This window comes from Gadus macrocephalus, chromosome 11 (genome assembly GCF_031168955.1).
Source record: "Gadus macrocephalus chromosome 11, ASM3116895v1".
NCBI lineage: Eukaryota > Metazoa > Chordata > Actinopteri > Gadiformes > Gadidae > Gadus > Gadus macrocephalus.
In genome coordinates this window covers 17,803,598-17,819,792 of record NC_082392.1, presented here as the reverse complement: position 1 = coordinate 17,819,792, position 16,195 = coordinate 17,803,598, and the positions used below count along the sequence as shown (strand labels likewise).

Below are 16,195 nucleotides of genomic sequence, written 5' to 3'. Positions count from 1 at the left end.
AGTGAACCCTTTTATTCACATAGCTTTATCTAACAAAATAAGACAACACACACAGGAAAAGAGAGAAGTGAAAAGGAGGCAACAACATGGCAATGGGACAGGTTAGGTAGAAATGTTTGCAAATGTTTACACCGCTATGTTAATGCAAACTAACTGCCCGAATTAGGCAAAACAAGTCGACTAGAATATAGAGCATTTGAGTTCCATTATGATTCAAGTGTCACAAACTATTACAACTATTCCAGTATTTTCTGAAAAGGTTACAATCCTTTAGTGCTGCAGGATAATGACACGCAACAGCAGGGAAAATAACATGTTAAGAAACACCAATTGGTTATCTGTACAAATTGGTAGGTCACCTTGTCCTCTGTAAATATTGTGGCACTCCATTTTTATTATTTGGTTTCAAATCCCACCAGTAGGGTGTGCCATAGACACCTACTGACATCTCCTTAAAGCCTTATAGTGCGGGGCTAGGATGTCAGAATTGCCCATGTGAGGGACTAGGGTGTGAGTATTGTGCTTGGTAGGAGCTAGGATGTGATTATGACACTTGGTAGGAGCTAGGATGTGATTATGACACTTGGTAGGAGCTAGGATGTGATTATGACACTTGGTAGGAGCTAGGATGTGATTATGGTACTTGGTAGGAGCTAGGATGTGATTATGACACTTGGTAGGAGCTAGGATGTGATTATGGTACTTGGGAGGCGCTAGGGTGTGAGTATTGATCTCGGGAGGGGCTATGATGTTAGTATTGTCCTTTGGAGGGGCTAGGATGTAAGTATTGTTCTCGGGAGAAGCTAGGAATTGAGTAGTGCACTTTGGAGGTGATAGGTTGTGGGTATTGTTCTCGTGAGGAGATAGGATACGAGTAGTCTACTTGGAAGGGGCTTGGACGCCAGGATAAGACTACTTCAGATCTCAAACCAGCAGCGAGGCTGTGTGTGTCTGAAGTAGAAGGAGTGCTGCAGCGCTAACCCTTCCTCGTGCTGCTCCAGCATCTCCAGTAGCCCAGTGACCAGGGGGAGCAGGGGGGCTCTGAGCCTGGGCTGAGGGGACAGGGGGGCGGGCTGGGGGGCACCGCTACTCAACACCAGCAGCCTGGAGCTGCCCCGGGACGGGCCGGCCCTTTGCGCGCGCTGCTCACAGATTCGGAGCTCCTTGGCCCCCTGGAAGCCCCGGTGTGGACTACCACTGCGAGCCGGAGGGGAGCTCGGGTTAGAGATCTGCCGGGTCGAGGGCAGCGTGGGGCCGAGGCCTCCCGGGGCTATCTGAAGGGACGGGTCTTGATCGGGCTGCTGCGCTCTCTGTTGGACTTTAGCGCCGTCGTCCCGCGGAGGGGTCTGACCGGAAGTGTTGGGCGTGGCTGTCGGGGCACGGCCGCTCTGAGCGCTTTGATTCCCGGGCGGATATTCACCTTCGAGGGGCTTGACGATCTGCAGCTTCTCGGGCAGGTAGGACCTCGAGGTGAAGGAGTAGCCCGACCACATGCTGCCCAGGGACGGGTGCGTGTACAGCGACAGCAGGCTCTCCGTGGGGGTCCCGGGGTCTCCGCCGCTGCCGCCCTTCTCCTCCCCGTCCTCCCCTTGCTCCTCCTTGGCCAGGTAGGCCAGCTTGCGCTCCCGCTCCTCCTCGAAGAAGCGCCGCTCGGAGACGTAGTTGTCGCGGCGCAGCGAGAGGCGGCGGAGGGCCGCCTCCAGGTCCCGCCCCCCCGGGGTCCCCGGGGTGCCGACGGGACGCCGGTTGGAGTCGTCTGACCTGTGGGTGGGGAGGGAGGGTGGGGGAGAGAGAGAGAGAGAGAGAGAGAGAGAGAAAATACATTTTAATCCAGTCTCAAATTAGGTTCAGTCACAAGATTGTGTTAATCTGGAGATGATACTTATTGTACACCATTGCAAAGAGCATTGGTTTCACTCTAATTAAATAATAAATAAATAATATAATATGATATAAATGAATAGTTCAAAACACCCTCAGTGAAGACAGGTGTCTCCTTCAGCAACAAAGACTGAGCACTTCTTTCTCACGCTGTACTGTCATCAACAATAAAGTTGGTTTCTGCTGTGTTTTAGCTAACAACAGTGAAACCCAGCAAGGCCATTGTCTGCCTTGTTGTCATGCAAGATGCCTGGTAATACCAGCTTAGCAGAGGTCTAAACACCCAGCCTACAAACAAAGGTTAAACCTGACCTGTCCACTTCATGAAACAATAGAGAAAGACCAAGTTAATTAATTACGTGCTGGGTGAGTCATGATTATTCAAACGATGATTTTTGAGTTTGAAAACATGATGTATTTATTCAGCCTGTCTCTCCCAAAAAACAATTTGTAACTGAGAACTTTGAAATTTTGCCTTACAAAAAATACACAAAAGGGTCAAAAAGAACATGTTCAAATCTAAAATAAAGTACAGATATGTATCCAGCTATAAAAAATATATCGGGAAAACTCGATTATTTTAGTTTTGTGATCGTTTGACGCTAAAATCTGAATCGCGATCAGACTTCGATGAATCGCCCGGCCATACTGCTCACCCGTCGTCGTGCGCCTCCAGGATACCGCCGGCCTTGTTGTCGGGGCAGTACGGCCCGCTGCCCGACTCGCTGCCGCCGTACGTGGAGCAGGAGTGCGGCGTGCCCACCCGGCTGGAGCGGCCCGACGTCAGAGAGGACGTCTGGTTGGAGCCCGGGATGTTGAGCGGCGAGGGGGCCAGCGACGAGCGCTGCTGCCGCATCAGGTTCAGGTTCTTCACCGTCTGGAACACCCGCTTGGGGTGCAGCCTGGGACGGGGGAGGGGGGAGGAGGGGCACGGCGGGACGTTATGGACAGGCGGGATGTATGTCGACGCTAAAGGGCTGATTATGGTCCCACGTTCACACAACGCAAGGGGGTTACGGACCCCTTACGTCCTTGCGGACCCTCCTTGCGTCCACCGCAAAGGCCTGACGTGCGCCTCCCAAAAATGTGAACCTTCCGTCAACGCGCGCCGCTTATTAAAACCCGACACAGAACCATAAAAGGTTCCGATTGCGTCGGAGCGTCTGCGTGGTCATTGCGTTACGTGAACGACGTGGAACCATAGTCAGCCCTTAACACACACACAAACGGACACACACACACACACACACACGCGGCATGCAAATTAAATGGTATGGGAGATAGGCATCAGGGTGGTTGTTTCTTTCCGGCTGTGCGCCGTGACACGCAGATGCTGGGTTAACAAGGCTGGCCAGGTCCTTACTTTGACCTTCGAGACACTAGACACATTCCTGAACTTAACCGTGTCTCTTAAATTAACTCTTTAATTAACTAATTTATATAGTAAACGATGAATACATTAATTCATGAACTTATAATTAATTCGTTACATTTTACGTTGACCTCAAATGTAAACAATCATTTCGTAGCATGATAACACTGGAAAACTAAGCCCATCCACGCTGAAAACTTGCCAAAAACGTAGCTGTTTTTTTTATATAACGCACGATGGACATACTTTTGTTCTTCAACATCTGGATCATCCATTTGAAGTTCCTTCCTCATAGTTCCCTCAATTTCCGCTGCCAAGGAGTCCTGAATACATAAAAAAAAAAATAAAAAAAAAATGTAAACCGACAAAGGACATTCTTTGCGTGTGTCATGCATTTGATCCAAAGTTGCTACGGGAGGCACTCGAGTGGCCATAGTTAGTTGAAGGTCCCATCACATGCCACCAGGTGTGAGTGTGATTAGCCTTACATGCCGTTTGGAAGATCTGCCCCTTATGACATCACAAGTGGGCGTGTACACCTAGATGTGTGCTGGATTTATCAGTCTACCAGCCTACCCAGTGGACTGTGGCAAACGTTGCTCATCTATCCGTCACACATCTAGGTCGACACGCCCACTTGTGATGTCATGAGGGGCAGATTTTCACAACGGCTTGTAACGGCTAATCACACTCACACCTGGTGGCATGTCATGGGACCTTTAAACCTCCACAAGGCCTTCCATACGGTAGGGCCCTTGGCTAAGCTAAGCCGCCGTGGTCAGTACCATGGGAAACAGGCCCAGGGAGTGGAAGCGTCGCGGCGTGGTGAGCGGCAGCGTTTTGTTCCTCAGGTTCTTCAGCTCCTCCTGGGCCTCGTGGAGCATCTCCATGCACTCTGCGTACTTATCCTCCAGCTCCCGCAGCTGAGAGAGGCCCGCACACACACACACACACACACACACACACACACACACACACACACACACACACACACACACACACACACACACACACACACACACACACACACACACACACACACACACAGACAGACAGAGTTAATAATTAATTCCAAATCACGATTGTTCCTTGTAAGAAAAAAACTATCAAAAATAGATGCAAAATGGGAATTTTTCCTATTTTTGTAATCATAACGTTACAAATATTATTAAAAAAATATATATATCTATGCATTCATATTCATACACAAACATGTACATGTGTAAACATGTACATATACATGTACATATACAAAGTAACATACATGTAACTATATTCACGCTAAATTGGCTGGATATTGCACTTAGACTAGGTATGAATGTGTCCATATTTTGGCAAATCTGAAACCCCAACTGCTATAGCCATGGCGCTGCCTTTAGCATCATGTACTCTAATAGAATCGGCCAACGACGCACTACATTCTTTATTAGTACCTCCGCAGTGAGTTGCCTCTGGGCGTCTTTGGCAGCTCCTAGGTGCTGCGTCAGCTCCTCGTTCTCCACAGCATACTAAACACAGCGCACACACACAACAAACATACACAACACACACACAACACACACAACACAAAATAAACATCACTATTATACCATACCCCTTCCTCTTTACAGTAGTTCAAGGACATTCTCAACCTCGAGATGTTGAGAAAAAAAATACAAAATGTTTAAAAATATTGACAAATATTTTAAAATAACCGGTGTGTACGCACCGACTTGGCCTTCTTCTGGAGGTCCACGATCTGGGACAGGAGGTGTGTGATCTCCTCCTGCTGGCGGGAGGCGTCGTCCGATTTCCTCCCCAGCTCCTCGGCCAGGCTCGACATCTGCATGTTGGCACATCCTGCGCACACACACATGCGCGAACACACACACACACACACACACACACACACACACACACACACACACACACACACACACACACACACACACACACACACACACACACACACACACACACACACACACACACACACACACACACACACATTAAAAACTCCTAAAGCCCAAATCCCACTTCCCCATCAAGAATGTTTGCAAACATCTGCAAAAACGTCGATAAACTACGCAAATATTTTACAAACAGTAAATGAATAACAACAGCGATTGAATGGTGAATGAATGACTTATGAATTAGTAATCCAATACGAAATAACAAGTCCTTCCTGGTCCAATACTCACGTAGTTCTTTAACACAGTCATTGACCAGCTGCTGTTCCTTCTCTTCGTAGGAAATGGTCTCCGTCTCCAGATGAGTGGCCTGAATGGACATCATTCACATTATGGAGACCATTCACCTACAAGCCTTCTTACTCATCACTTTAGCCCAGGAGGGCTGCTGCCCTTGAGCAACCACGCATTTAGCTCCGCAGGGTTGCAGCTTTCATGGCAGGGTACCCTTTAGCAACACACCTAACCCCCTGCTAGCTGTTCCTAATGAACTTGTAGAAGTCTAAGATATATAGTTGTGTGTGGGTGTGTATTTGTGTGAGTGTGAATAGGGCTCCACTGTAAAGACCTTTGACTGATTTTTTTTTTTTTAGGAATTACAATAATAATAGTAATATACCAGAATGAAGAAAGTATTTCTTTTTCTATCCTGAGTTTCACTGATCTAACTGTTCAGCCTGTGATCTGTGTGTGTGCATGTGTGTATGTGCATGCATGAGTGTTTGTGCGTGCGTGTGCGTGTGTGCGTGTTCTACCTCGGATCGCAGAGATATGTTCTCTGCCTCCAGGTCTTTGAGTTTCTTCTGCAGGGAGTCCAGAGGTAAGTAAGTGGGAACGGTGACATTTGGATCGCTCTGCCGTATCCTGGAAACAGCCCAAAAGAGGAAGAAGATATAGAGCAGGAGAAACAGATCGATCAATATCCTAATGATATACACTCCTATTCCCCTATAGCTCGATGCGTTTAACATCCAGTCAGAGAAAACAAACCAGAAACCTTTTTGATTATGTCATTTGGATGTTTTATAGATAGCTCAATGGGACACAATGAAGGAACACAAAGAAAACTCGGCTACTTGCTGTATTAATGCTAATCTATAATTAAAATACTATAACAATTACAGTAAATGTATTAAAAACATAAATCCGATCATTCACATGGGATCTTATACCTATCAACTCGACATTACAGAGATTAATCAATCTACAAATTGTGTCTACAAATCATATTGATGTGAAATCCTAAATATCCAATTTGGATTTGTGCCAGTATGTAGGGCAACGCACCCCCACTTCAGCTTGTTCCCATGTCCCGGTCTTACTCTTAGAATGACACTATAGGGGTCATTGGCATGCTCTAAGATCATATATTCCTCCCTCTGTGTGGAGCTGTCGGGCAGAGAGTGGGGGGAGAGCCAGAGGGGGAGAGAGGTGATGAGGGGGTGAGGGAGGGGAGGGTGGGTCTTACGGTGTGGAGGTGGTGGACTCGCCCTCGCTCTCCTCGGCCACGCTGGTATAGAACTGCAGCAGCTCATCCTTCATGGAGAGGTCGTGACGCAGCTGGGAGACCTACGCATGTCAGAGAGAAGGGGAGAGAGAGAGAGACAGAGAGAGGGCAGGGAGAGAGAGAGAGAGAGAGAGAGAGAGAGAGAGAGAGAGAGAGAGAGAGAGAGAGAGAGAGAGAGAGAGAGAGAGAGAGAGAGAGAGAGAGAGAGAGAGAGAGAGAGAGAGAGACAGACAGACAGACAGACAGACAGACAGACAGACAGACAGACAGACAGACAGACAGACAGACAGACAGACAGACAGACAGACAGACAGACAGACAGACAGACAGACAGACAGACAGACAGACAGACAGACAGACAGACAGACAGAGAGAGAAATAAAACAACTTCACATAGGTATTTCACTTCTGATCAGGGTACGTCATTAAATCAGGAGGGATATCATAATAATAACCCTCCTCACAATTAGTGTCAACGATTGAAAATGATGTGGCATACATCTCATCATTGTGTTATGTTTTAACGACAGCTCCTCGTCATGAACAGTACACTACAACAACAACGTGTCCCCTTCGCACGAGGTGGAGTATCATTAAACCAGCGGTGAGCCCTGCCAACGGCGTCACATCACCAAGCGTCACTGCCGTCAGCGCAACAGCTCTGGCGTTACATAAGAGCCTGTGGAGAGCTGCTGTTCCAGGCTTACCTCCTCTCGGATGTGCTCCACCTGCTCCTCCAAGACGCCGTTCCGGTCGCTCAGCGTCTTGTTCTTCTTCAGCAGCGATTGGCCGATGCGAGCGGCCAGCTCAAGGTCTCGTTCTTTCTGCACAGGCAGAGGGAAATAACACACCGGTCAGCGTTAAGGGAACAGCAAGTTACAAGCATGAGGAGAATTCCCTTCAAAACGGAGTTTGTGAATTGTTGCCATTGCAATTAAACCTCAGCGACAGCGCCATCTCTGGTGAAACACATTATTGCAGTTTATATTCTGTGTATCTTATTTTATAAGCTTGTAATAGTGGGACCAGAACGCATATGAAAAACTCCAAGGATCCAAGATTGAAGAAAGAGGGCCAAAATAATGGAATCACCCGATCAAACAACGTTTTTGCTTGGTCAACACTAAAGCAAACAAGGCTGAATGTGAGCACAATATGTAACACAAAGACACCCACTGATATGTAATTAAAGCTCACAGTGGGCTCACAAAGGATTGCGGAAATATTTCTGTCATCCTGGAACAAAAGACTAGAGGCGTTCTGCTCGAATTACAGGTATGCTAAGCACTCTCAGGAAGGCTCCAGGTACGTCCAATTGTACTTGTGTACATTAACAATGCAGTACAAAATGACTATAGGGTTTTCCTGCATCATATAGTATTTTTGAACTTTATGATATTTATTTATATTTTCAATATTGGTCAACTCAATGAAATAGTAAGTCATTGAAACATGAATTAACATTGACATAATAGTTAATTCATGGGTTTAAGATTTAGCCGATCTATGCTAAAAATCCCTTCGCAACCCAGCTATGGGTCGCAGCCCACCATTGGGCTGCGACCCACCAGTTGAGAATCACTATAATTGTGTGCTGTATTGTTTTAGATAAATACTTCCACGGTAATTATAATTCAGAAGCAATGTGTTCAGGAACTACAATACCCAGAAGCATTTGAACCATTGTTATCCAATTAGTTTGTTAACCACTCATGACTGCATAACATATATAGAATAAAAATTCGAGTCTCGTGAGGAGTTCTTTAATTCCCACACAAATAGGAACGAGCGATATGTCACGTACACCACAGTCCCCAGTGCCACGGAAAGAGACTGCTGTACTAGGATATGATGCAGATCATGTTTCATGTGTCCTAGTTTCATTTGCATGTGTGTCTGTGTTTCTGTTAGTCAATGAATACAACAGAATACAGCAGGGCCGCAACATCCATGCAGTTAAATTAAAGATCAACAGATCAAAGAAGCGGGATAAAGTCAGAGTAAATATGAGGTTGGTTATCCAGGAAGCTGACCTTAAAAGGACACCATGCATCAGGATGTCTAGATGGAGTAGCTGGCCATCACGCGGGACACATTTGAATGTCAAATTCAGTTTTATGATATGGTTTTATCGACCATGTCGTTTTGAATGGTCAGCATTGTAGCTGAACAGAGCAGCCTGTGTCCAAATGCTTAGACTGGCAATCTCAAAGTTTCTTTTTTTGGCGAGCCCTTTGGCGATGAACTCCAAATGATGAAATCCAAACAGTGCTGCCACCGACACCCAGGTTATTAACATTCATAATACTGAAATAATGCAAAGGCTTTCATCTGTGAGCTTTAGGTTTATATATATACCTGTTCTGTACGTCTTACTGGGAGGACAGTCTGCTCCTCCACCCTGGCAAATCGGTCCAAGAACCAAATCAACATCACCTTCGCTGATCCAATTAGCAACATTTCTCCCCATTGCAAGTAATTCCGAGGCATCGCAAACAGACTCCATGTCTCCAGGTAGCCCCACCACTGGGCCCTCCACCCTACCATGAGCAGCATACAGCGTAACATACCATAGTGAAACACAGTCTGCTGGGTATGGCCTGTCACCATATCCTCTTAACCAGTAAAGAAAACGGATCTGTCGTTTTAGTGTTATGCCCATGGTGACACATGTGCTCCATGTTTTGTTTGTTTGTTTCGCATACGTGCGTGCGCGCGTGCGTGCATGTGTTTCTTGCCAACGTACCTCTTCCAGTAGCCTAGTGACGGCGTCTATGTCGCTATACGTCTTGGTCATCTGGCCCACTCTATCAGCACACAACACTAAAGAGAAAGAGAAAGAGAAAGAGAAAGAGAGAGAGAGAGAGAGAGAGAGAGAGAGAGAGAGAGAGAGAGAGAGAGAGAGAGAGAGAGACCATACAGGATGTTATTAATATTTTTTTTTAAAACACAAACCATCAAAAAACATTTATGTGCATAATTTGAATTGTATGTCATTAAGACATATACCATTCATACCCAGGTAATGTGTGATTTGGAGGTTTTCTTTCTCTTTGCTAGTAAGACAGGCTGGTAAAGTTGAACTGAGGCGAGTGACACACCCACAGAAACACAGACACACCCCTCTTGCTAGATGTATGCGCAATGGCAAAATAAAGGAAAACGGGCAGGTAAAAGCGGTCACAGACTGACATTTGACAATGCTAGGAGGTAAATGCAAGAGAAAAAAAAAATCCAAACTGCATAGAAACAGGTAGCATTTCATATTCGTCACTATTTTGGTGGTCAGCAATGCATTTTGCGATCAAATCTTTAATGCATAAAGTTGTTTTTATGTGTCAACATGTGGCACAAACCAAGCCATAGGCCCAACACCATTCCCAGCAGCGTCCCTGTACCCATGCATGTTCTTAAAGCCCGGACACAAACACAGCTGAACTCACCTGTTAAGGAACAGCCAACTCGAGAAGATAGGGCACTGAGTACCAGTGATTTTAACCACACCTATAATAAGCCTATTAGAGCAAATATAATGCCCCACATGAGATTGCCTGTTATGTAATATCCGTCTATATTCATCATAGGCCAGCAATTGACTTGATGTTTCTTCAACAAAGTATGTTGAAGGGCAGACAGTCTGTCTGGCTATATCCTAGTAAAATAAAAAGTATTCACACATATTGCGAATCCCTATTTGTCCCACATTCTTAAAAAATGGCATATATAGCACACAGGGTGGAGAGAATGTAAAGCAGAGCTGTACCATGCAAATCATTCCAATGTTATCTATTAAAGAGATGATAGTAGATAGATGAAAAAGGCGATTGGTAACTTTTGATAACCCAAAATGTTTCTGCTTTGAATAATTTAAAATCTTTAGCAACTGGATCATTATTATTTTCCAGGTCCTTGCAGAGTATGCTCCATGTGCCTCCAATAGCTTCATGCTAACTACTTCAAAACACAAATGAGCTCCCAAGGGCCCAACACACTCAAATGGGGCGATAGGGAAAAATAGGTGTCACATAAAGCGCCAAGATGAGAAACCATTATTGAAAGGGCATGTTTTCAATCATAATTCATTGGAACAAGGTATTGCAATGGGCCAATATAATCTTTTTACAAAACTAACCAGAGGATTAATTATTTTGAATTATTGGCCAACCCTTCAGTCACGACATATTCATTATCGTGACCATAAGCCCACATTCAAATTCGATTTGACAACCTCACCTAACCCAATCCCTTAGTCTCAGACGAGAAGGTAGGTACTTCAAAAAACCCAAGGGGGAGAGTTAGGAACCTTCAGGGATACAAGCATGTTGCAACAGAATAGAAAACATAAGAAAAAATCGCTGGATCTTTTTGGTCAAGTTCTTTGCTGAAAGCAACATGTACCTGTGTTGACTACTTGTGACAAATATACTGAATACAATTTCGAGAAAGGTTCGTTATTATTAAAGTGTCCATGAAAGTTGTGATGATGATGCAGAGGCAAATAAAACAGTTTATCGCCTTGCAACCTACACACACACGCGCACACACACACCCACGCACACACACACCCACGCACACACATGTACGCCAGCACTTATCTCTCCTGGGTGTGTTAAGGGGTGACATATATTTACATGGAAACTAAACGGAGGGATCATTAACAGGAAACACACAAGCATAACCGCCTCTTTGTTGCTACCCTTGAACAACATATTTTGCATGAAGTGCATCCACACACATGAATGCATCGTTTCGCTAATATGATAATAAAAGTTAACAGACATAAGGACGTCGGCCCACACCCGTTTGGACGGGACTATAATCGCCTTTCAAAAAGTGAATTGGAATGCCAGCTCTTGCTTGAGTCTGGAATACTGGTCAAGGTAAACAACAAGAGTAAGAGGAAGCCTGGGAGTTGCATAGACTATTCTGTGTCAAATTGAGCGTAAATTCATGTGTGTTGAAGAATGGACAAGGAGGTAATGGCCATGTGGATGTTGGAGAATGGGCGAGCTATACTGGCTTAATACACTGTTTTCTAGCTACCGAGGTCGTTCCATTCTCACCAAACTCGTAATTGACGATATTTTAGGCGTCAAGTGTTTATTTGCTCTCAAATCAAGGTCAATTTAATTTCTAACAATTGAATAAGGGTTTGCTTTGTTTGAAACTGTTGATTATAATCAGGTGCTCTGTTGATATCTCCCTTTTCCTGATAGCGGTTTTAAAATAATTACTGGATTTTGAAATTCTCATGTTAAATGTTTTGAAGGAAGGAGGAAGCCGTTTTCTTCCTTGCCAATCTCTTGATCAGCCCGAAGGTGATAAAGAATAGAGGGAGGTGCAGCACCAAATTCCTCAGTCTGCTGCCCACAAGTCTGCACGTCTCCCTGTTGCCACCCGATGCTGCGATGAACAAGTAAACTTCCAACAAGCCCCTCTGAGGCCGCATATCGTGGAAAAGTAACGTATTTTTCACCCGCTTTTCATTAGCTGAAAGATGCCCAATAAAACCTGAGGTTTAGAGTTACAGGCTGCTCGGTGTCTCTGTTGGCTCCTAAGCAACACCGACAAGAAACAAGTTCAAGGACCGTGCTCAGACATATAGGGTCGCATAATACCGAGAGGGTACTTCTCCTTGCAAACAGTGCCACTGACGGTCCTATGTCAATGCAATGGACTCCCAGTAACTGTTATCAGCCCTGTACTGTTTTAACACATCCGCCTTAAACTTTACATGTGCAACACATTGGCCTCATTGCTGGTGAGACAAGGCCTAGCCCATGTTTGAACACGTGAAACAAGCGGGTAAGTGTACCGTATCTTCCAAGTGTGTACACTTGGACTACATGTTCTGGCCAGCACCAACCTGCATACGGCAGCAAAATAAGAAGCGATGATAACAGTACAGTGCCGTACACAGAATCATATTTTAAGAGCAGCAGTGCGACCAGAATGAACAGGGCAAGACAACTTATCCCTGGAATATGAGAAGCAATTTCTCAAGTTTGTTTTTTACATGCAGGCTACCTTCGCACAAAACTTGTTCCTCTTCCTCCTCCTCCTCTTCTGTCTTTCCATTTTGGGGCAGACAAACATACTCCTCATCTCCGCCTTCTTCTTCTCCTTCATCTGCCTCCTCTTCTTCCAGCTCATCCCCCTTATAAGAGCACTCCAGGCGGTCTTCAGTGCCAGGAGAAGTGGGCATCGTCATGCAAACAAATTGGCAATGCTGCTAACAGCTAATCCATACTGCATGCCGGTACAACGTAAGGACTCCAGTCCCAGTCATTGTGGCTGTTTGTGTGTTTACAAGGGTGTATGTCTGTTTCAAGTATGTTTGAGCCATCAAGAGGTGGCTGGTAGGTCATTCTACAACCTTTACAAATACTGTGCCTCAACCTGTGTCTCCTTTTAAGTATATCCAAATGGTCAAGCAGCTCTGCTAAGTTGCGATTCATTCAGTGTATGTTTCTATCGTGTTTCTCGTCTTATGTTGTGGTGGTCATGTCAGACTACAGACTCACTTTGCTCCTCCCACTCTCTTTGCTGATTGGCCACACATCAGTCTAATGAACTCTAATGCGGGTAACAGGGGGAAACTGTTAATGAGGCTCCAGTCTTGTGAGAAGTATTTGATAACTAGTTTTAAATAAGGCCACTCTGAAGGAGAAATTCACAGATTTATTAAAGATTCACACCCTTGAATGAAATATCTATTGATCTAACTTACAAGTGTGTAAAACTCCATGTCCATTCCCCTCACACCACCCTCTGAATGAAGTCCACATGGTACAGCCCAGGGAGGACCTTTAACAGTTGTTAGCAGAGCCAACTTATACAGACACCTGTGCCAGGGGGGGCGGAGTCTAAGGCACAGGCACTTTCCTCCCATTTGTATTGGCAAAGGCACAGTCTGATGAATCCTCTATGGCAACAAGGTGAGCGGAAAACAAGCATGAGTCAAAACACGATAGGCAGCATACACAGTGTACACCTGCTCCCTTCAGGGCGGGGCTCGGGCCAGCGTCACCACTGCCCGTTGAGGACGGAGGGACAGGTGATACGCCTGTTGTATTCAAAGAGAAGGAAGGAGCATGCACTGCATGGAGGGGGACAAAGGTGAAGCATAGCCCGTGACAATGGAGTATTGTGGTGTATGGTTCTTAGTCTGTTGTCGTTCGGTGAGCGATGTGTGCTGTGTCTCGCTACAGCGATTATATTTCCTATTCGTGGTTCTCTTTATTGTTCAACATCACATTACTGTGTCAATAAAACCACAGATTCAATGTAGCCATGTGCGTTTAAGCTCAAAGCTGTGCATATGAAGCATAACGGTAACGTTTGACCAGTGAGCATGTGTTGCTAGCTAAAGGTAAAAGTCCAAAACTCCTTATGGCAGAGAGATACTGTAATGTCTTTAGGTGGTCCAGAAGTAGGCTAGCTTGAAGTTACTCTTAATGACGTTAGTAATTCACCAAAAAGTTTGATTGAAACAGAAATGCCTGTTTGCAAAGGCAATATGGTATGCTGTACATCTTTACTGTTTATGTAGGATCCAGTCACATGGGATCAGGCAGGGCTAATAATACACCTCAACAATAGCCGATACACAATTCATGTAATTGGTTGGAAAAAAACTAATGCCAACTAGGGACTTTCCTGCCATGGTGTTGTGGTTACACTTCAAACAAAGCAAGACACAGTGACCCAACCCCTCAGCCATTGCTTTACACATCAGTCCCTTTGACTTCCTACGCTGCCCAGTGAAGGGAGTAATTAAAGACCCATTAAAACATCGCCATAGTGCCTGTCAGTGCCTTTACTTTGGCTTCTCTGGATTACTTTTAAGCCGAAAGCTAAGCTTCCTGATAGCGGCCATGTGGACACTGGAAAGCCCCTCCCCCTCTCCTTGAAAATAATACCATAATAACAGCAAACAATATCATTCTTAGTACCATCGTTATACATTCCTTAGTAGACAAGTTAAAACATATACACAAATAGTGGACACGCTATGGACAAGAGCAGGGTTAGAGGAGCATGCAAATCAATGGGCTAAATATATGACAACCTAGTTCCAACGGCCCCCTGCCCCTCCCACATCTCCTATCATCCCAAAATAACACCAGCCAGCAGCTGCCTGCTATTCCCCTCTCTGTCCTCCACTAGGGCATCCACATGATTCCCAGAGGCAACGCAGCCCCCGGCCAGCACAGATGTTGGATTATGTCAACATTAAGCCAACCAATGAAACTCCTTCCTGTGGTCAGGAATGCACCTCTCCTCTTCCAGATCTCTCCTCTATAGCTCAGTGAAAATTGTGTAACGTCATCATTGGTAAAGTCAAAGCAACATGCCGGTAACCGAGTCATCCATCATTCATCCGTTGAACACTTCCAATACATAATGGAGAACATTATATTATATATTATTGATAACTTTAAAAATAATTCCCGAAACTTATTTCCATCCATCCGACAATCAATTTAATAAATGGCCAAATTTATTTGATGATGACTATAATACAATACACACCTGATGATATAAATTTGAAAAAATGAAAGAAATTAAGAGCAAATTAGGGAAAGTTGCAGCGCCTAAAACCTTTATCCTACTCACTGAGCAGAAGAGAGATGGGGGACAGGGAAGATGAACAGCACCAATAGAGTTAAGAAGTTGGCCAGCCGGGGGTGATGTTGACATGACATTAATTGACCTAACAACTCCAAAAATACTCTGTGTTAGTCATTAATAAAAAGTTATGACTGACTATAATGAAGACCAAGCAAACAACTACATAGCAATATGATGTTGAGTGAACTCCAGGACTAAAACAAGTGGTGTCAAACACACAGGGCGATAGCCAGGTCCTCTGGAGCAGTTTGGGAAAGGTGTATTACTCAGGGACACCTCAAAGCTTTTAACAAGCAACCGTTCTCCAGACATTCCCCTCCAGCTCCTGGGCCAATGACGTGATGAATAAACCACAAACCTTATAAAGCGCCCACTATGATTTAACATACTACTGGTCATGAAGCCTCATCTATCCAACTACAAAGGTCCCTGATGTGCAGAACAAACACTATAACCAAACAACTGAAGTGTCGGACGCCCCATTCCTAGAAAGGTTTGATCGGAACCAATTATGCTTGCAGGGAAATCCTAGAGCAAGGTGTATAACTGTGTTGTAACTTAGTGTGGTAACGACCATGTTTTGGAAGATCCAGCATCACACACACAATACGCGAGTCTGATCTGCTGTATGTTTGCAATGTGCAATGTTTCGTATGCATGCTGTATTCATTTGATTTCATAGATCTATCAGACACATTCATACACCAGTGTTGAAGCAAAGTTTGGTATATCTTGCTCTGGTAAATTAAGGGTACAACTGAAGTTTGAAAATAGCAATGTCACAAGAACAATAAGCTCAGGACTTGTGAACATTTTGACAACAGGAATGCCAATGTCAGTATATGTCCCATC

General features: G+C 44.9%; 1 protein-coding gene across 12 annotated transcripts in view; it reads right to left on the bottom strand.

Moving 5' to 3' along the window:
• Positions 1-16,195, bottom strand: part of LOC132467743 (trafficking kinesin-binding protein 1-like) — a 36,862-nt gene that overhangs the window by 8,353 nt on the left and 12,314 nt on the right. For 11 of the 12 annotated variants that reach the window (XR_009528062.1, XR_009528063.1, XM_060065267.1 and 8 more), the window contains 11 exons: positions 9,456-9,532; positions 7,417-7,533; positions 6,671-6,771; positions 5,958-6,066; positions 5,434-5,512; positions 4,962-5,092; positions 4,687-4,761; positions 4,039-4,176; positions 3,500-3,576; positions 2,538-2,783; positions 1,421-1,761 (listed from right to left, as the gene is read on the bottom strand). Coding sequence is in view for 10 of the 12 variants with exons in the window: in XM_060065264.1 (XP_059921247.1) it covers positions 1,421-1,761; positions 2,538-2,783; positions 3,500-3,576; positions 4,039-4,176; positions 4,687-4,761; positions 4,962-5,092; positions 5,434-5,512; positions 5,958-6,066; positions 6,671-6,771; positions 7,417-7,533; positions 9,456-9,532 (1,491 nt within the window). In the remaining 2 variants the exon portion in view is untranslated. Of the gene's footprint in view, positions 1-1,420; positions 1,762-2,537; positions 2,784-3,499; positions 3,577-4,038; positions 4,177-4,686; positions 4,762-4,961; positions 5,093-5,433; positions 5,513-5,957; positions 6,067-6,670; positions 6,772-7,416; positions 7,534-9,455; positions 9,533-12,736; positions 14,789-16,195 lie in introns of those variants that run through there. The other variant, XM_060065265.1, reaches the window with a different exon arrangement.